Source organism: Lynx canadensis, chromosome B1 (genome assembly GCF_007474595.2).
Source record: "Lynx canadensis isolate LIC74 chromosome B1, mLynCan4.pri.v2, whole genome shotgun sequence".
Classification (NCBI taxonomy): Eukaryota; Metazoa; Chordata; class Mammalia; order Carnivora; family Felidae; genus Lynx; species Lynx canadensis.
The window spans coordinates 74,751,167-74,772,023 of NC_044306.2; the positions used below are offsets into that span (position 1 = coordinate 74,751,167).

General features: G+C 37.0%; 1 protein-coding gene and 2 non-coding genes across 7 annotated transcripts in view; 1 reads left to right on the forward strand and 2 right to left on the reverse strand.

Annotated features, from left to right (window-relative positions):
- ARFIP1 (ADP ribosylation factor interacting protein 1) overlaps positions 1-20,857 on the reverse strand; it is a 122,850-nt gene that overhangs the window by 33,748 nt on the left and 68,245 nt on the right. For all 5 annotated transcript variants that reach the window (XM_030312911.2, XM_030312906.2, XM_030312909.2 and 2 more), the window contains 3 exons: positions 20,080-20,192; positions 10,678-10,899; positions 2,001-2,158 (listed from right to left, as the gene is read on the reverse strand). In XM_030312911.2, coding sequence (XP_030168771.1) covers positions 2,001-2,158; positions 10,678-10,899; positions 20,080-20,192 — 493 coding nt within the window. The remainder of the gene's footprint in view (positions 1-2,000; positions 2,159-10,677; positions 10,900-20,079; positions 20,193-20,857) is intronic.
- On the forward strand, positions 4,046-4,192 carry LOC115513271. The gene has a single exon (XR_003968647.1). It is a non-coding gene; the product is annotated as a U4 spliceosomal RNA (small nuclear RNA).
- On the reverse strand, positions 14,930-15,035 carry LOC115513146. Its single transcript, XR_003968572.1, has one exon. It is a non-coding gene; the product is annotated as a U6 spliceosomal RNA (small nuclear RNA).

The following is a 20,857-nucleotide window of genomic DNA, read 5'->3' on the forward strand; positions in this document are numbered from 1 at the left end:
GTCAGCACAGAGCCTAACGCGGGGCTCCATCTCACGAACTGCAAGATCATGACCTGAGCCCAAATCAAGAGTCAGATGCTTAACTGACTGAGCCACACAGGCTCCCCTGGGTTAGTATTTTTAAAAGCATCTTAGAAATAAAGGCTGAAGAGAAAGATTTTACATGCTTAAAATAAAACATATTTTAAAACATACTAAACAAAAATATATTTTAGGCACTAAAAACGTATTTCAGGATAGGTGGACAATTACAAAGTACAGAAACAGAAACTAGATTCCTGTAGTTCTTTACTGGGAGCTGATAGTGGGTAATTTTGGAATAAGAGAATTTTTATCTTCAAAACCCACAAATATTAAAACAATCTGAAACAAGAGAAAATAAGAATGCTTAAAATAATTAAAGAGATAAAAGGAAGATTCACTATAAACAAATTAGGGCATTATTCCAAGGAACAGATTTGGAAAAGAACCAAATAAAATTTATAAAAATAAAATAATATACATAATATTCCTTTGAAAAATATAGACAATGTCCACAAAAAGATTTAAATGGAGACTGGAGAACCAATTACTAAGAGTGTTATTGAAGGGATTCCTATTGAAGGGTATCTTACTGAGAAATTCCTTCAGTGTTACTGATAGACTCCTTCAGTTTATTTTTTTCCACCTTCTGATTTTAATACTGTGTTAATAAATAGTTCAAACGATAAGGAAAAGTAAAAAACCAAGTCTAAAACCTAAATAAGGCACACAACCCCATCTCTACCCTTCTACCAAACACCCGCAGCTATTTATCTTGACTTTCATTTCCAAGTCATTAAGAGTCACGTTAATACTAAACCTAAAATTACAAACACAGAATAAGACAGAAGCATCTGTTCTTGTGAAAAGATTAAAAGTTAACTTCCCAAGGGTTTTGGACTTTTACTTATGTAAGGCATAAGGAAACATATACTTCAGAATAAGCACTCAAAGACTAGAGAGATGACTTTAGTTTTCATGGCCATTTGTCATGTCATATTAGGGCAAGGGGCCAAATACTTCTAAAAGGTATAGTTTGCACTTATTTTCAACGATGCTATAAAAAGTTTAACAGAAAATAAGGATTTCAAGTATTTAGAGGAAAAAAAAAACCTCAAAGGAAATCAGAATGAACGGGAGAAAAACTGGGCTGGAAATCAAAAGTTAAAAAATGCTATCACTGATCTGCTACTTTTTAGATTTTTGTAAGTATTTATTAAAATGTACTTAGGTTACCTAACAGGGGAGTTATGAGATAGAGGAATAATGAGTGTATGTGTGTGTATAAAATGTATGAAAACACTGCATTCAAACATCTCTGAAAATAAGTAAAAGGTAAAATACGAAAGAGTTCGAAGCTGGTCACAGCCTAGATAAACGGAAGACCAGGCAGTTGGTATGCAAAACACAAACAAAATCACGAAAGCAGGTATGAGCTTGTACACTGAAGAGAAAGTGAAACTACGTCTGCTGTTGCACTGCTCCTACTGGGAAGCAGCAGTAAGAAGGCTGAAAAGATAGGCTTAGGCCAGACTGTGGAGAGCATCTAGTATCTACCTGGTAGAACACAAGGCCCTTGTCCTCTTCTAAGGAAGCTGGAGCTGGGAGATCCTCCACCTCCCTATTCTCTAGCAGGCAGGGTTGGGCACATGACCAAGGTTCAATCAGACACTCTCTAGGCAATGAAGCAAAGTATTCAGGGGCCTTTTGGAAATGACGTATGGTAGTGGTGGCAACATCAAGTACCAGAGGTACCCAGCATCGAGGTCCTAATTAGATTCTTCTGAGGCATTACCTTGACTTTGGTTCCTGCTTGTTTCTAGAATCTGTTCTCCTGCCTTTCTATTAGTTCTATCAGCTATCCTATAACCTTCTACTGCATTCTTTTTCTGGGTTGACTTCTATCACATGCAATCTAAGACCTTAAATGAATTATGTACCATCTGCAAACAGAGAATATAATGAAAATTTACACCTACCTCGCACTTTCATATTGTTTCACAGTCATTAATGTATCTTCAATTGTTTTATTCACCAAAGTGTTCACACTGGCAATAAAAAAATTAATGGCTCCAAGAAGAGTCTCTCCGTTTTTTGCCAGTAGCTTCTGGGTATCTGCATTATAGCCAAATTCTTCCTAAAACAAAAAAGTCACCTTAACTTACCCACTAATAAGTTAGTGAATGTGACAAAAAAAATCTCAAACATATCACTAATGGGAAAATATTTGATTTAAAATACTTAGCTATAGAAGTTTTTTCTTTTATTTTTTTAATGTTTATTTATTTATATATTTTGAGGAGGGGGATGGGGTACAAAGAGAGAGAGAGAGAGAGAGAGAGACAGAGAGAGAGACAGAGAGACAGAGAGAGAGAGAGAGAGAGAATCCGAAGCAGGCTCTGCACTGACACTGCAGACATAGGGCTTAATTACATGAACTGTAAGATCATGACCTGAGCCGAAATCAAGAGTCAGATGTTTGACTGACTGAAGCCCACCCAGGCGCCCCAGAAGTTTTTTCATTTAATGTTTAAATAAACGGAAATCTAAATCACAGCTAGCTAGCTATATAGTTACCAAAAAAGTTTAATAAACCAAAATTGCCATCAGCTCAGATGTATAGCTAAAATTAAATGACTTTGAAAGTTAAACTACTTGAAATAGAAAGAATATTTTCATTTCCATGTTTTGTTTCTACTATACTATAAGCACAGCTGTTAAAAAGAAAAATATAGCAGATTATTAATCAAAGAAAACTATAACTTTCACAACCAAATTAGGTTAACAATTGACTAAAACTTTCAGCCATAAGACAGATTGCAATTTTTGTGTTTTGACATAATCTCCTCAGTCTATAAATATTAACAATGTACGTTTCTTTGTAAACTCAGTGACTGGTTGACTCCCAAGCTCAGGTCTACGTAGGTGCACGGCTGGGGAAGGATCACTCAACACCAGTTTGAGCACATTCTCTCTGAATAAACTGAGTCTTGGCTTAGAAAATATTACATATAACTCCTTCAGATATGGCAAGTTGTAACTCTAATTTTCAAACTTGGACTGGTTTTCCAGTCCAAGTTTGATTAATTAACCTATTATGAGGACACATCTGACCAAATAAAAACTTTGGTCATATCTTCAGAGTTCTGAAGTTATGAAACACTTTTTAATTTCAGCTGAAAAAACATATAACATTAAATTAAATATTAGAAAATGCAAGTTTAATGTTAGTGCTACAGATATAATTCAATTTCTAGGTGATAAAATATTCAATACTAATAAATAGCAAGAAAGTAAGATTATCTTTATTGTGCTAAAAGCATTTTCCATTTAAGAGACATCCATGTAACTGTTTACTCTGGAATCAGTCTTCAAGATTTTATAAACCTTGATTTGTAAATATTGGCAGATACAGGATTACATAAAGGGAGTATCAATTAATGTATATAAAAACGAAAATGAAAGGCAGGACAGCTGAAGCTTTTTGGCATCAAGTATTTACAAGCTAAGTTATATACTGAAGACTATATGTTACTGGAAGTATGAGCGCCTGGGTGGCTCAGTCAGTTAAGCGTCTGACTCTCGATTTCACATCAGGTCATGATCTCGTGGTCATGAGATCAAGCATGAGCCCCACATCAGGCTGGGTGTGAAGCCTGCTTAAGATTCTATCTCTCCTCGGGGCGCCTGGGTGGCGCAGTCGGTTAAGCGTCCGACTTCAGCCAGGTCACGATCTCACGGTCCGGGAGTTCGAGCCCCGCGTCAGGCTCTGGGCTGATGGCTCGGAGCCTGGAGCCTGTTTCCAATTCTGTGTCTCCCTCTCTCTGCCCCTCCCCCGTTCATGCTCTGTCTCTCTCTGTCCCAAAAATAAATAAACGTTGAGGGAAAAAAAAAAAAAAAAAAAAAAAAGATTCTATCTCTCCTCTCCATCTGCCCTTCCCCTGCTCACTCTCTTGCTCTCTCTGTCCAAAACAAACAAGCAAACAAAAATGCTACTAGAAGTAGAATAATACAAGAGAAAACAAGCTTTGTGCAGTGGCAGTATTGTAGCCAATGAGGTTTATCCGAGGAGCTATTGTTGCTAACATAAGAGAAAACATTTTTACAACTTTTAGAAAAAGTTCACATAACATACTACAAGTACTTATAATCTTTGGCATTCATTAAGAGACACAAGGTAAAATTAAAAATTCTATAAATAAGAGGAAGAAAAATACGAAGTTAAACTGGTATTAATACCATGGTTCATAAAAAATAAGAAAGCCTTTTCTACTCATTGTATAACAAAGTATATATGATTAAAACATACCCCTGTAACACTGTTCATATCTAAAACTTCTCAACATCCACAATTTTACATTATTAACACTGAAAATGCCACAGGTCCTAACTTAACCAGAGAGATCTATACAACCTAGAAGACTACTCTTTTACTAAAAACAAACAAATAAAAAAACCCCAGAGTGTACTAAGGCGAAACAGCAGCAGAGTGAAAAGTTGTAAAGCAGAATTTGGAATACTGTATTTACAATAACAAAACAGGCCTAAATTCAAAGCAGATAGGAAGAGTAAACTGCCACTGTTCTGTTTCACAAATATAAATCCCACCTGTAATTCTGTGAATATAAAACTTAAGGTTTTAATGTATAATTTGAACACTAGCTAGAATAAAAGGGCTTTTTTTTATAGTAAGGTACAAGAGACATAGTAATAAAAAGATATACAACTGGGACACCAGAAAGAAATGAATATATTATGTATATGCATTATAAAGAAACACATAAATTAAGTATGCTCTTTTATAATTAAGTATGCTTTTTTGGCACTGAAAATAAGTAAAACACGATTTGATTCATAAACTTCCTTTAGTTGATAAGTTGTCTCAGTATTTCTGGTTGGGCAGGGACATTTTATACATTGTACACTGCCTTCACAATTACAAATAAACTATACATAAAGTAATCAAAGGGTGTATGCATTAAGAACAGGGCCCTGGTTCTAATCTGCTACTGAACAGCGAAGGCCAATACAATTCCTTAATCTCAATATTTGTTTGCTTTATACAGAGAAAGAATAAAGTTTCAAAACATTTCAATTTTTTTTCTCTTTAGCAGCTCCTACATCATTTACAACATTTACCAGATGTAAATGACCACTATTTCCCATTAAACTTATACATTAGGACCAAATAATAGAAATGGCCACTGGATCTAAAACCTCCAATTTTAGTACTATAAATTATTACCTACTTAATAACAAGTGGGTTCATTTAAACCATGCAAAGCAATAAAAAATTAGTCTCACAGATACTAACTGATAATTGACAATATTATGGACTGTGTGAAATCCCCTAATCTTGAAGTGTATGTTACTTTCTAAACTGAGAAAAAACAACTTAATGAGGTGCCATGGTGGAACACAACTGGGAGTCAGAGGCACATAAATGGTAAAAATCGAGTCTGGGAATTCAGTTTGGGATTTCCTACCCTGATTCTGCTGACTGGATTTGTCTCTTTTATGAATAACTCAAATTCTTTTTGTGTCAATTTCTTAGTAATAAAATGAAGATAATTCCCTTACAAGTTTGATAGTAAGTGTAATAAGAGAACCTTCATAAAGTTTCTGACAGATGACAGGCATTCAATAAAGTTCCATCTCCTGTCCCCCTCAGATCTGTTTTCTCTACTGCTGGATACTGGTTGTTTCTCCAGAAAATGAAAGAACTGAACTGATCTTTAAAATCTTCCTTCCCAAATGCCACAATCCCCAAACAGCCATCATAACCATCATACTTTCTTCCGTGCCACTACGTGCGATGCCTGTGCTAAGTATTGTCAATGAATCTCCTGTCCTAAGGCAGAAGGAAGTGAACACCAGCTCTTCATCACTGAACTCTATAAACTGTTTTTCAAGAACAATCCATTGGCAAAGAAGAGAGTTATTTTGCTGCCTTGCATAATTGATCCTGATTACCAAAAGAAAGAAAACTGGATTGATAAGGAAGAGGTTGCCTGGAATATAGGCAACCTCTTAGGGCATCTCTTAGCATTACCAGGCCCTGTGACTAATGTCAATGGAAACTACAACAACCCATTTCAGTCAGGACTACCAATGACCTGGACCCTTCAGGAATGAAGGTCTGGGTCATCCCACCAGGCAAAGAACCATGAAAGGCTGAGGTGCTAGAGCCAATGTAATATGGAATGGGTAGTGGAAGAAGCTAAGACCTTGTAACAACTTCTACAACTGAGGACTATAACTGTTCTATTTTGTTGTTAATATGTGTGTGTATATAAAGCAAATAACTTTGTTTTCTTCCCTCTCTTATCCCCTTAGCATACAACATAAGATATATTATTAATTTTACATCGTAGAACTTAACTTACAGGACATCAAGGAAAAAAGTGAATGTCACTCAAGAACTTTGCATCCTCTTCTGGGGAATAGGTTACTGAGTCTTTGATAGTATGCAGGATAGTCATATCACGTTAGGTGAAAGTAAGACTTTGTTACTGTCTTTATTTGGAGATTAAGTATGGCTTACTGATGATGGTTAATTTTATGTGTCAACTTGATTAAAATGTCCGGTTATTTGGTCAAATACCAGTCTAGATGCTGCTATGAAGATACAGATTTTGGGGGTGCCTGGCTGGCTCAGTTGAACAGTGTACAACTCTGATCTTGAGATTGTGAGTTCAAGCCCCATGTTGGGTGTAGAGATTACTTAAAGATAAAATCTTAGAATAACAAGATACAGATTTTGTTGATGTGATTAACATTTATAATAATAAACATTCCAGATATGATTTAAAGTTGACTTTCAAGAGATTATTCTACATAATATGAATGGATTTCATTTAATCAGTTCTTCCAAGCAAAAAGGTTGAGGCTTCCTGGAGGAGATTTCTGCCTTAAGATTGTGACATTAGAAATCTGGCCTGAGTTTCTACACTACTGACCTACCTTTAGGATTTCAGACTTGCCAGGTCCCACAACTGGGTGAGCCAATGCCTTAAAATAAATGTATGTGTGCTGGTGTGTGTGTGTGTGTGTGTGTGTGTGTGTGTGTACAGTGTGTGTTATGTACACATCTCCTATTGGTTTTCTCTGGAAAATCCCGATACAAAAATATCCACCCTGTAAATACTGACTCCAAATTTCATAGTCTCTAATAGGTTCTAGTTTACCATTATTTGTATATTTATAAACACCAGTTAGAATGTTCAATCCAATAAATTTTCTATTTCTTACATTATTTCCTTCAAATCACTTCTGCATACACATTGGACTTTAGCATTTGTTCACTAACAAATCATATCAAGTATGTTTTGGAGTATAAGCATCATAAAAGAAGAATATAGTATGTCTTTTTAGCAAAATAGGATAGTCCAAATTCTTGTTTAAAAATGCTGCATGATGGTGTCATGCCTATTAAACTACTAAGTAGATAAAACTACCTGTGATGATTAATTTTACATGTCAACTTGGCTGGGCTATGATGTCCAGATGTTTGGTCAAGTATTATTCTGGATGTTTCAGTGAAGGTGTTTTTTGAATGAGAGTAATATTTAAATTGGTGGAGTGCAAAAGCAGTAAAGCAGACTGTCCTCTGCAATGTGGGTGGGTCTCGTCCAATCACCTGACCTCCCTAGAGGAAAAAGGAATTCTGCTAACAGACTGCCTTTGGACTCAAACTGCAACTCACATTCCTTGAGTCTCCAGTCTGCCAGCCTACCCTACAGGTTTTAGATGTACCAACGCTCCATAGTGCTGTGAACCAATCTCTTAAAATACATCTTTCTACATATCTACATATCCTATTGGTTCTGTTTGTGTAGAGAACTGGACTAATATAGTACCGCATTTCCTTTTTGTCCTTAAAAACTCATTGGCTCTTGAATTTAAGAAAACTCATCTAGTATCTCATCATCAGAAGACTCATAAACTGAGATTTCACTTGTTATTATCTATTTTGTCATCACCGTTGAGTATCTTTGCTGCTGTCTCTTTGCAGTCATCTTCTGATTTGTCTAGTAATTGTGAAATATCTTCCTCTGGTAGTATCTTCTCTTTGCCATTATGGGAAAAAAAAGGAAAAATTCTACATTTTCAACTATGTTGCATAAACATTAAAAAAAAACTGCAGAAACAGTTTCTTCAGATTTCATTTTGGAAACACAAATACTTATCTCTCTATTTCACTTTTTCTAGGCAATGCTATCATTCTTTTATTTTCTTATCATCTTGGTAATTTTTAACATGGTTGGAAATAACTGATGAGTAATGATGAGATAATTCCTAAGATGATGAAATAGCAAAATGTTTTAAGTAGCAAAATATGATCATTAAGATCCCATTCTGTGTCTTTGATTTCCAATGGACCCGTATGGTAGTTGTAAGATAAAAAGTTGTATTCTGTTAAAAAAAAAAAAAAAGGAATAAGTACATTTTCTCACTGGACTAAAACTCATAAAATATCAATCCCTGCAAAGGGTTAGAAATGTTCAAATAAGAAATTCAAAAATTAGAGGCACCTCAGTGGCTTAACTGAGTTAAGCATCCGATTCTTGATCTCAGCTCAGGTCTTGATCTCAGGGTCAAGTTCAGGCCCCTCACTGGGCTCTGCACTGGGCATGAAGCCTACTTTAAAAAAAAACCAAGAAACTCGGGGCGCCTGGGTGGCTCAGTCAGTTGAGTGTTCGACTTTGGCTCAGGTCATCATCTTGCAGTTCCTGAGTTCGAGTCCCGCGTCAGGCTCTGTGTTGACAGCTCAGAGTCTGGAGCCTGCTTCTGATTCTGTGTCTCCCTCTCTCTCTCTGCCCCTCTCCTGCTCACGCTGTCTCTGTCTCTCAAAGATGAATAAACGTTAAAAAAAAAAACTCAAAAATTCAAACTGGGTCCAATGGACGTGAATACTGAGGATTAACCTCTCAGTTCTATAAAAACAACAAAAACAAAAGGATCTGACATCTAGAAAAGATATCAAAGGTACCTACTACTAGCTAAGACAGAGCATTAAATGAGCTAATACATAGATAAACCACTTAGAACAGTATTCGGCACATAGTAAACTCCTAATCCGTGTTAACTACTATAATTAACAGGGTCTACTGAATGTAGCATTACTGAGAACACTGAGAACACTGTTGCAGCACTTCTGCAGATCCTATACCCTGGCTACCTCCTTCCACACTGTGGGGATTTTTCTCTAGATCACAGACCCTCTAAATACTCTACTTAAAAGGGATAGCCAAAAGGTCACTGAGAAACATAGACAGGCCTGGTAGCTCCTTCCCGTGCACATGCATAGGTGAGCTCCACCCAGAGGTGCCCCCTCCTGGCCTCACTGTCTGTACATGACCTTGGCTACTAAACAAAACAAAATAAATACATGTGTGTCCGTATGTATAAAATACAAATAAATTCTATATATAAAATACAATTTTCAGCTCTACCTCTTATTTGTTTTGTGATCTTATAAAAATTACCTAACCTCTCTTGGCTTCAGTTTCCTCATCTATAAAATGGGGATAACATTTCTTGCAGTCTTGCTACATAAATTATATGATATAATGGCTATAAAGCACCCAGATCATTACAGTGAAATTGTGGACACCCAATAATTGCAGCTGTTATGATTAATCAGCTTCCCAAATATTAGATTAGCTCTTTTTGTCTATCTAATGACTCAGAATTGAATCTCAGTATTCTTCGCTATTATGATATATATTGCCATGTCTAGCCAAACTTTCTTTTCCAAGACTGTAGATATTATCAAATACCTTAATGCTCTAAATTATCTAACTCTTCAAGTTAGATGTCTGTAGGAAAGGGATTTTGCACCTTTTGGCTCCAGGTGAGGAAAAAAAAAAAAGACATCAAAGAAAACACTTCATATATCTTAAGAAATTCTTAGGAATTCTTTGCTGAATGCTTATAGGGATATATACAGAAAAATGATTTCATAATTATTCTAAAATTCTTAATTTCTAAAATTCACAATTCCTATTAATAAGTCAGTAAAAGTATATTATGAATCCAGTCAAGCACGTTACTATTTGTTCAAGATACTTGGACAATTTTCACAAGTAAGAGATTTTCAATAGGTACCTGAATTTACTTTTTATCCATGCCAACATACACAGAGCTATGATTCTTTCTAGATTCAAGCAGGTTGACTACTTTCCTTTTCCTTTGCTCTAACCAAGTTCCCTTCCCCTGAAACCTCCAGCTGACATCTCCGGTCACTTGGGCCTTATTAAAAATCATATAAAATATCTTGAAAGAACACCTCAAGATTCCAGTTTTATTAAGAGTTAAGCAAATCAGGGGCGCCTGGGTGGCGCAGTCGGTTGAGCGTCCGACTTCAGCCAGGTCACGATCTCGCGGTCCATGAGTTCGAGCCCCGTGTCGGGCTCTGGGCTGATGGCTCGGAGCCTGGAGCCTGTTTCCGATTCTGTGTCTGCCTCTCTCTCTGCCCCTCCCCCGTTCATGCTCTGTCTCTCTCTGTCCCAAAAATAAATAAAAACGTTGAAAAAAAAATTAAAAAAAAAAAAAAAGAGTTAAGCAAATCAGAAACATAACAAATTATATCTTGGAATACTATTGCCGTTCTCCTCCTCCACACTCTCCAATAGTTATTTAAAATAATCTTACATGGAGTTCTAGGGACTTCAAACTCAGGTCAGCAAATGCATCTCCAAGTTGCCTTTGGGTATGCACCATCTGGAAAAGCTGGGTCGACAGTGTCTGAGCCAGTCTTAAAATGTTTTCATATTTTTTCTTGTTATCTCTTAATATATCAATCTGAGCTTCAAGTTCAAGGTCCACAGTTCTTGATCCACGGCCTAGCTTCTCAGAGATAATTTGTCGAGTACACTAAAAGTGGAAAGATGCACTTTGTTTAGGAAGAAAAAAAAAAAAAAAGAACAAAAGAGAAAAGAGTAATATAGGATCCAAAGTACTAATGCTAGAGCATTTGGCATATAGCATTTTTGGCTTCAAACAAGCTACCCTTAAAAAAACTGAAAACTATCAGTCCACTTAGAAGTTCACTCAGACTCAAATAAACTTACCAGTAATATCTACTATTACTAATCAGAGCAAGTTGTTTTTTTTTTAATGTTTTTTAAATTTATTTTTGAGAGACAGAGCACGAGCAGGGAAGGGCAGAGAAAGAGAGGGAGACACAGAAGCCGAAGCAGGCTCCAGGCTCCAAGCTGTCAGCACAGAGCCCGACACGTAGCTCAAACCCACAAACTGTGAGATCATGACCTGAGCCGAAGTCGGACGCTTAACCAACTGAGCCACCCAGGCGTCCCACTAATCAGAAGAAGTTTTAAGACTTAGAGAGCTAATTTATATACTGCTAGATAAGCTCTCTCACATAATCCTATTTCAGGCTTAGTGTACTTGGGTAGATTATTTACAACAACTGAGATCCTTGGCAGTGACTTAAGAATATTAGTGGGTTGTTAATAGAGGAATAATAAGCATACCAAAATTCTACTCTCCTGTTTGTTTCAAATGCTTTTCTTCCTTCAATCTTCCTCTTAAACTAGCTATGTGTATGTGTGTGAATAGGAGGAATGAAGGGAAGACAGGAAGGAGAAAGAATAAAGAGGTGGAGGTGGGAAAGAATGAGGAGAGAGAAAGGGGTAGAAAGAGAGAGAAACAGGGGTTGGGGAAGGGAAGGAGGAAGAGAAAGAGGTAGAGATTAGAGATTCCTGGATTCTTTTACTTTATTCAGAAAGAATAGTATTAAATTACGATATTATTGTGTCCTAACCCAGAAATAATAATACAGGAAATTTTTGTTAGCAATAAAAAAATTATAAACAACTTCACTACTCAATAATATAAGAGTAACCATATAGGGCACTAATAAGCTTTTCATCATTTAAAGTTAACAAAAATATTCTAAAAAAGTAATAAATAAATATTGTCATTTTTTTTTTTAATTTTTTTTTTCAACATTTATTTATTTTTTTTGGGACAGAGAGAGACACACAGCATGAACGGGGGAGGGGCAGAGAGAGAGGGAGACACAGAATCGGAAACAGGCTCCAGGCTCCGAGCCATCAGCCCAGAGCCCGACGCGGGGCTCGAACTCACGGACCGCGAGATCGTGACCTGGCTGAAGTCGGACGCTTAACCGACTGCGCCACCCAGGCGCCCCAATATTGTCATTTTTAAACTTTACAAATTTGCTCTTTTATCATGTCTTTCAAAGTTTTGGTTATAGAACTAATATCTATTCCAAAAATTAACATAATGAATGAAATAAAAGTTGAATTTTCTCTTCCTTGAATCCCCCTAAATAGCAGAAAACTGCTATTTACATAGTCTAAACTCTTCTGTAAACCTCTATACTCACATATATGATATTTGTCAAGTAAACATGAGACCAGGCTACGCTATACATAATATCCTCAATATTTTTCCTATGAACAAGTATCTTGAGACTTTTCCTTGTCAATACATATAAATCTATATTTATCCTTCTAATGTCAGTATATTATGTACTACTCATACTTTTCTATTTAAAATTGAAATGAATTCCCTGACATATTCTCTGTTCTCATCAACTGAGGATCTTTTTTTTTTTTTTAAAGTTTATTCATTTATTTTGAGAGAGAGAGAGAGAGAGAGAGAAAGAGAACACGAGCAGAGGAGGGGCAGAGAGAGAGAGAGAGAGAGAGAATGAGAGAGAGGGAGAGAGAGGATCCGAAGCAGGCTCTGCTGTCAGTGCAGAGCCCAATGTGAGACTTGATCTCACAAACCATGAAATCATGATCTAGGCCAAAATCAAGAGTTGGATGCTTAACCAACTGAGCCACCCTCGCACCCCAATTAAGGATCTTTGTGAATAAACCTTTAAAAATAAAGGAGTTCTTTTTTTTTTTTTTTAAGGTAGAGAAATTAACTATACGGAAAGTGATGGAAAGGTGAGAGGTTGAACCCACAGAAGAGAGATAAAACTATTTCTAAGGAAAACATACCAACACACACTCAGGAGATTAAAATCATATCCAGAGAAAAGCTTAACTGCAGACTTGTCATTTTTATGAGGGAAACATCAGCAATAAATACTACCTGAAATGGTAACGAGATAAAGGAGATATACCATTGCATTCACCCACACAAAACAGATTTATTTCCCTGTGCAATATCACCACACACATTTACTCCATTTGAAAGCCAAAGCATGTGGTGCCTTCCACAGCAACCCAGATAAAACAGTCTGTTCAAAGTCAAGAAGCCAGAATTCATTGAAGAAGCTTGGTAGACTGGACAAAATGAAAGAAATGTCTACTGTTGTCTGAGTGGCCATTTTTCTTCAGAAATAACAGCTATAAGCAGACAGCAGGGTCAAAGGTTTAATGAGGGAATGTTTTTTGTTTCCAGGAAGCCAGGTCAGTAAGAAGCATAAGGTGACAGTGATTATGAAGCATGTTAAATCTTGACACTGGAAACAAGCATTGAAATGGAACTTTCCAACCTTGTATTCTAATATGGATAAGGTACAACCTTAAGGACAATCTAAGTAACCTGGAAGTGAGAGTACTTCAGATAGCCTACATTCCTGAAAATGCAGATGAATTACAGTGAGCTGGCAGTCCCATTCAGTTTTCCATACTTATAAATTAAGAATCCATTAAGATAATAAGACAAATAGAGCAAGATTAAAGGGACAGAAAGAAGCAAAAGTAAATTACTGCTCTATGTAGATCTCCTACTTGGGGGAGGGTGAATATAATAAAGTGATAAACAGTATACAAAATACTGTGAATCACTGTCATAAGGTCATGAATTTACAAGATAGTCACTGTGTACTCTGAGTATTTAAATAGCACCAAGAACTTTTTCTGTAAAACCAAAAAGTGAATAAAAACACTTAAATACTATCAAAAGAATAATTTCATGGTATAAGCTGACAGACACTAAAAGAGTTATTAATGGTGAAGGATAGGGAAGTAGGGACCATAAAAGAAAATACTAGAAACTGAACAGGGGAAATAGGTTAACCAGTAAACGAATAAGGCAATATGACAAGAAAAACAGGAATGAAAGTTTAAAAGATACCGGCTTAAAGGCAACAAAGATTAATTTGAGGTGTGAATACTGATGGCAAATTCTTAAACATTTAAAAAAAGTATTTATTAATGTTTGTGAAACATGCCAAACAGCTCTGAATGCTGAAACCGAGATTATTCTTAAATAAATAAAAATAATAAGATGGACTTCTAAAAGTACTCTATTCTTTTCTTTTTTAAGATTTTTTAATTTTTAAGTAAAAAATCTCTACACCCAACACAGGGCTCAAACTTACAACCCTGAGATTAAGAACTGCATGCTGGCTCATCCACTGACTGAGCCAGGCAGGTGCCCCTAGTCTATTCTTTAAAAAACATTTTTTTTACCTTTATTTTATCTTGGGGGGGCATCTGGCTCTTTTGGTAGAATGTGCAACTCTTGATCTCAGGGCTGTGAGTTTGAGCCCCACATTAGGTGTAGAGATTAGTTAAAAATAAAATCTTTAAAAAAAAATAGTAAGTTAAAATTTATTTTTTGATTTTTTTTTTTTTAAGTTTATTTCTTTATTTGGCAGGGGGAGGGGCAGAGAGAGACTCCCAAGCAGGCTCCACGCTGTCAGCCTGATGTAGGGCTTGATCCCATAAACTATGAGATCATGACCTGCGCCAAAATCAAGAGTCAGACTTTTAACCAACGGAGTCACCCAGGCGCCCCTAAAGTAAGATTTATTTTATTTTAATTCTAATACAGTTAACATACGGTGTTACGTTAGTTTCAGGTGTACAATACAGCGATTCAACACTTCCATATTACTCAGTGCTCATCAAGATAAGTGTACTCTTAATCCCCTTCACCTATTTCACCCATCCCCAGAAATATGGAATGCTTCACAAATTTGTGTGTCATCCTTGCACAGGGGCCATGCTAATCTCTGCATTGTTCCAATTTTTTAGTATATGTGCTGCTGAAGCAAGCACTAAAAATACTCTATTCTATACTAGGAAAATACAAAAACAAAAGGGATAAACCAGAGTTCACTATTCACTACTATTCCTGCAGATGAGAATAAGTAAGAACATAAATAAACTTTGGATTCAAATTTTATGAATAAAATCAGGTAGATTAAAATAATACTTAATACTTATATTCAGGGCCTAAACTTACATTTGTTCCCATTATAGATTTGGTTTAAACCACCAGCCTGGTCTTAGAGCCCAAATTAACAACCAATAAAGGAAGTGCTAAATATTCTTGTTGACGGAAAGCCTTTCGGTGATTAATGTATTACAAATAGCTCAAGCCCCAAATCCACTTAGTACCTTCAAATCTTAACAGGTCCAAGACAGTAGAATTTAAAGAAGAGTTAAGTGGATGAAAGCTCTAGCTGCTCAACTTAGAGCACTGGCCATAACACTCTATCTGTGAACTGTTTGTGGCTGTAGTGGTTTGCAAATCAGGAATAGTCTGTATTTTTATACAGAGCACACGTCTCTCATGCGTCTTCTCAAGAGTAACACAGAAGTGAATTTATTCTTTCAGTTAATACTTTTAAAATACGGTCTGAAATCTTTTACAGAGGCACCTGGGTGGCTCAGTTGGTTGAGTGTCCAACTTTTGATTTCAGCTCAGGTCATGATCCCCGGGTCGTGGGATCGAGCCCCATGTCAGGCGCTGTGCTGAGCATGGAGCCTGCTTGGGATTCTCTCTCTCCCTTTGCCCCTCTCTGCTCGTGCTCTCTTTCTCTAAAAATAAAAAAATACAAAACTAAAATCTTCTTTGTCATTAAGTAGATTCTGCCTCCTTAAAATTGTTTGACTTTATCCCCTTTTCTCCATTCCAGTCTTCACAGCCATAGTCCATGTCTTAATTACTCTCTCACATTACTGTAACAGCTTCTTTTTTAAAATTAAAGTTTATTTAGGGGTGCCTGGGTGGCTCAGTCAGTTAAGCGTCTGACTTTGGCTCAGGTCATGATCTCACAGTTCGTGAGTTCGAGCCCTGCATTGGGCTCTGTGATGTCAGTGCTGAGCCCACTTCAGATCCTCAGTCTCCCTCTCTCTCTCTGCCCCTCCCCTGGCTCACATTCTCTCTCAAAAATCAACAAACACTAAAAAAAAAATTAAAGTTTATCTATTTTGAGGGGGGAGGGGCACAGAGAGAGAGGGAGAGAGAGTACCAAGCAGGCTTTGCTCTGTCAGCGCAGAGTCTGACGTGGGGCTCGAACTCACAAACTGTGAGATCATGACCAGAGCTGACACCAAGAGCGGACACATAACCGACTGAGCCACCCAGGCGCCCCTACTCTAATAGCTTCTTGACAAAATCTCTTACACTGCATATTCTACTCTGCTTGATGTGTAATATGGTTCCCTCTTGCTTAAAATTGCTCAATTGATCCCCACTGTCTTTAGAATGGCATGAATCAGACCCATCTGCCTTCCTAAGTTTATCTCCTATTGCTCTTCTCTCCCACTCAAGGATCCAGTGATACCAGTTATCCAGAGATTTCCCAAACCATGCTTTCTCACATGTCTACAACTTTGTTCATGAGGCTATATTTGCCTGCTGCTTGGAATTCCTCTTTTTGCTCCCTTTCATTTAACTTATTCATCTTTCATACCAGACTGGATTTCATTCATTCATTCATTTATTTATTTTTAATGTTTATTTATTTTTGAGACAGAGAGAGACAGAGCATGAACGGGGGAGGGTCAGAGGGAGAGGGAGACACAGAATCTGAAACATGCTCCAGGCTCTGAGCTGTCAGCACAGAGCCCGATGCGGGGCTCGAACTCACGGACCGCGAGATCATGACCTGAGCTGAAGTCGGCCGCTTAACCGACTGAGCCACACAGGGGCCCCCAGACTGGGTTTCATTTATTTATTAAACTTATTTATTCAGCCATTCCTTTGTTCATTTATTCATGAAATTTGCCTCTAAATAGGAACATTCTATATTCACACATTTTGAAACCTAAAGAATACAGGCCTTAGCGGTGCCTGCCTGGCTCAGTTGGTAGAGAATGGAACTCTTCATCTTGGTATCATGAGCTCAAGCCCCACGTTGGCTGTAGAGATTACTTTAAAAAATTAAATTAAAACACTACAAGCTTAAAAAAAAAATACAGGTCCTATTTCTGAACGAAGTTCTAGTAGTTACAAATTACAAAATTTAAGATTTTTGTTCATTTGAGCCTTCCTCTCTTGCGTCCTTTAGTTCACGTTTCCCTTGCTCTTTATCTTGTTTTCCTATATGTTTATTATCTGTCCCCCTTGTTTTGTCTATTACTTCTACACTAATCTGAGTTGAATCATTAAGACTCCATATTTACCTCTTATATTGACATACCACATTCAGTCTTTTTAAAAGTTTATGTTAATGAAACTGACCAGCCTTTAAAATGTTGCACACATAGCATAATACTAAATGAAGGAGTTTTTAACTGAAAACTGAAAAAACTGAAAAGATTTTCAGTTTTTAAGTGAATTTTTTTTCATCAAAGCTTAATCGGGAGGGGTACCTGGGTGACTCAGTCAGGTAAGCACCTGACTTTTGGTTTTGGCTCAGGTCATGATCTCACGGTTTGGGGGTTTGACTCCTAGGTTGGGCTCTGTACTGACAGTGCAGAGTCTGCTTGGGATTCTCTCTCTGCCTCTCTTTCTGCCTCTCCCCCGCTCCAGTACATGCATGCTCTCTCTTTCTCAAAATACATAAAAAACATTAAAAAAAAAAAAGCTTAATTGGGATATTGCAGCGTCAATCAGAAGAGAGGGGTGCCTGGGTGGCTTAGTCAGTAGAGCATGAGACTCTTGATCTTGGGGTCCTGAGTTCAAGCCCCATGTCGGGCCTACAGCTTACTTTTAAAAAAAACTGGGGAACCTGAGTGGCTTAGTCAGTAAAGCGTCCGACTTCGGCTCAGGTCATGATCTCATGGTCTGTTGAGTTTGAGCCCCGCACTGTTCTCTGTGCTGACAACTCAGAGCCTGGAGCCTGTTTCGGGTTCTGTGTCTCCCTCTCTGCTCTTCCCCCACTTGTGCTCTCTCTCTCTCAAAAATAAATAGAAGAGAAAAAGAAAGTTCTAACTTATACGATTATTCTTTTTATTTAAAAAAATTTTTAAGGGGCGCCTGGGTGGCGCAGTCGGTTAAGCGTCCGACTTCAGCCAGGTCACGATCTCGCGGTCCGGGAGTTCGAGCCCCGCGTCGGGCTCTGGGCTGATGGCTCAGAGCCTGGAGCCTGTTTCCGATTCTGTGTCTCCCTCTCTCTCTGACCCTCCCCCGTTCATGCTCTGTCTCTCTCTGTCTCAAAAATAAATAAACGTTAAAAAAAAAAAAAAAAATTAAAAAAAAAAATTTTTTTTAAGTGTATTTAAACTTAAATAAACTGTCAGCGCAGAGCCCAATACAGAGTTCAATCTCTTGAACTGTGGGATCGTGACCTGAGCAGAAATCAAGAGTGGGACATTCAACCGACTGGGCCACCCAGGTGCCCCTAAGTCATGTGAGTTTAATGGAATTTATAGCCCAGTGTGTCTGGGCTGGCATATGCCTCTCAACTAAAAGAACCTCAGAGTGTAATGACCATATTGGGTCTCTTTGACTCTGTTCTTGTGGCTTTTTCACCTTTTCATTCCAAATTGTGAGCTATACTGGGCATGCATTGTCATTTCAGTAATCCTTCAAGGATAAGATTTTGATTTGGTTGATTTAGGACTGTGCTTGCTATCCATTTTACTTTTGAGTAACTTGATTCTAGCCATGACTTTGATCTTCTCTTTCTTGGACTTCAGTTCCTGCATGATTTCTGCCTTTAATTTCTGTCTATTTCTGTTCTCTAACAAACACTAAATAATTTTTAGAAAGATTCATGAGCATGTTTCAGGGCACTTTTATCATCTTAAGAGAACCTGTACTTTTGTAGATGATTTCAGATCATATTTTAAAAGTATTAACCACGAAGGGCACCTGGGTGGCGCAGTCGGTTGAGTGTCCAGCTTTGGTTCAGGTCATGATCTCGCAGTTCGTGAGTTTGAGCCCCGCTTCAGGCTCTGTGCTAATAGTGCAGAGCCTGGCGCCTGCTTGGGATTCTGTCTCCCTCTTTCTCTGCCCCTCTCCCTTGTATGCACGCTCTCTCTGTTTCTCAAAAATAAACAAAACATTTTAAAAAATTAAAAAAAAAAAGTATTAACTGAAAGAATAAACTCACTTCCGTGTTACTCTTGAGAAGACACATAAGAGACATGTGCTCTGTATAAAAATATAACAGACAATCCTTGATTTGCAAACCACTACACCCACAAACAATTCACAAACATAGGGTTTTATGGCCAGTGCTCTAACTTGAACAGCTAGGGCTTTCATTCACTTAACTGTTCTTTGAATTCTACTGTCTTGTCCCTGTTAAGATTCAAAGGTACTAAAGTAGATTTGGGGTTTGAGCTCTTTGTAATACATCAAAAATTCTATAGATTAAATAATCTGCTTATTGTTTCACAGAGGTCATAAGAAAAAGAGTCACCAATTACTCTGAAGCAATGCAACTAGTAACATCAATAAACTTTTGAAGCCCAACTCATTTGCAAACTGATGCTACATGTACAGTTAATGCTCAGTCATTATAATAAGATCAGTGAATTCCAATTCTGGATAATGAATGTATCTCTTTTGCAATTCAGTTCCATAAAGTATCAAAAAGAGGAGGTAGGGACAGACATATCTACAGCAGTTCTACAGCTAAATGTGTTCTAAGGCAATATATTTCTTCTTCAATTATGTATCAATTAATAAGCATTTTGGTAACTTTACTCTTTTGCTACTATTTAAACTACAACTATGCAAACAAAGATTAATAAAACAAAATGCTTCATCTTCTAACTGTATTTTTATGTTTAGATGGCATCATTCTCTCCTATATATTCATACATTTGCAAAACACTAATTTGAATAACATACAAATGAAAATTCTTAGAGCCAGTTAGGGTGGAAACATTAACAAACAAACAAACAAACAAACAAACAAACCTTGTAGGTGTTCAGACTCCATTTTCTAACAAGCTCTAACTTTTCCATTGCAGGATTTTTTATTTCATCTGCTAGAATAACTGGTCCACCTTTGGTCTGTGTTCTCTGGCCACCTGCATGATCATAACAAAAGACAAAACACAAACCAGATAAAGACAAGTAAGTAAAAAACCAAAGCACTGATGCTTATTCAAGTTAAACTAGTTATGCATTTAAAAATAAAAAGGTTTTGACAAAGTGAAGAACTCAAATTTCCTGGAATCATTGAGAATAATTTCCAAACACTTAAAAAACATTTCTGTCCATTAAATGCAAATGTTATGTGGCTTGACTGTCCTAAAAAAAAAAAAAAATGTTGTAACCAAACTTTTTCTAAGTAAGCTCTTTACTTCTAGAAAACAAAATTTCGACAATTACTCTTATAAGCCTCATGACCCTAAAAAAACTGTGCCAGTAAAAATCTGGAAGGCTATGAACTCTTCACAGTGATCTCCTTTCATCATACTATGAAGAACAGAGCAACAACAGAATGTTACTATAATTTTGGAGGATTTGAAAATATAATCCAAATTTCAAATAGTCATTAAAAATATCTTACCATCAGTATGAAAGGCTAGGCTAAAACAAGGTCTACATTGTACCTCCTTTTTTCCTCAAGAGACCACCCACCCTCCTGCAAAAAGCCATAATTAATACAGTATAAAGCCCTGACAATGTATTGCTACAACAGCTAAGAAATTATGACATAAAAGCAACTCTGCACCTAAATAGTTCCTAT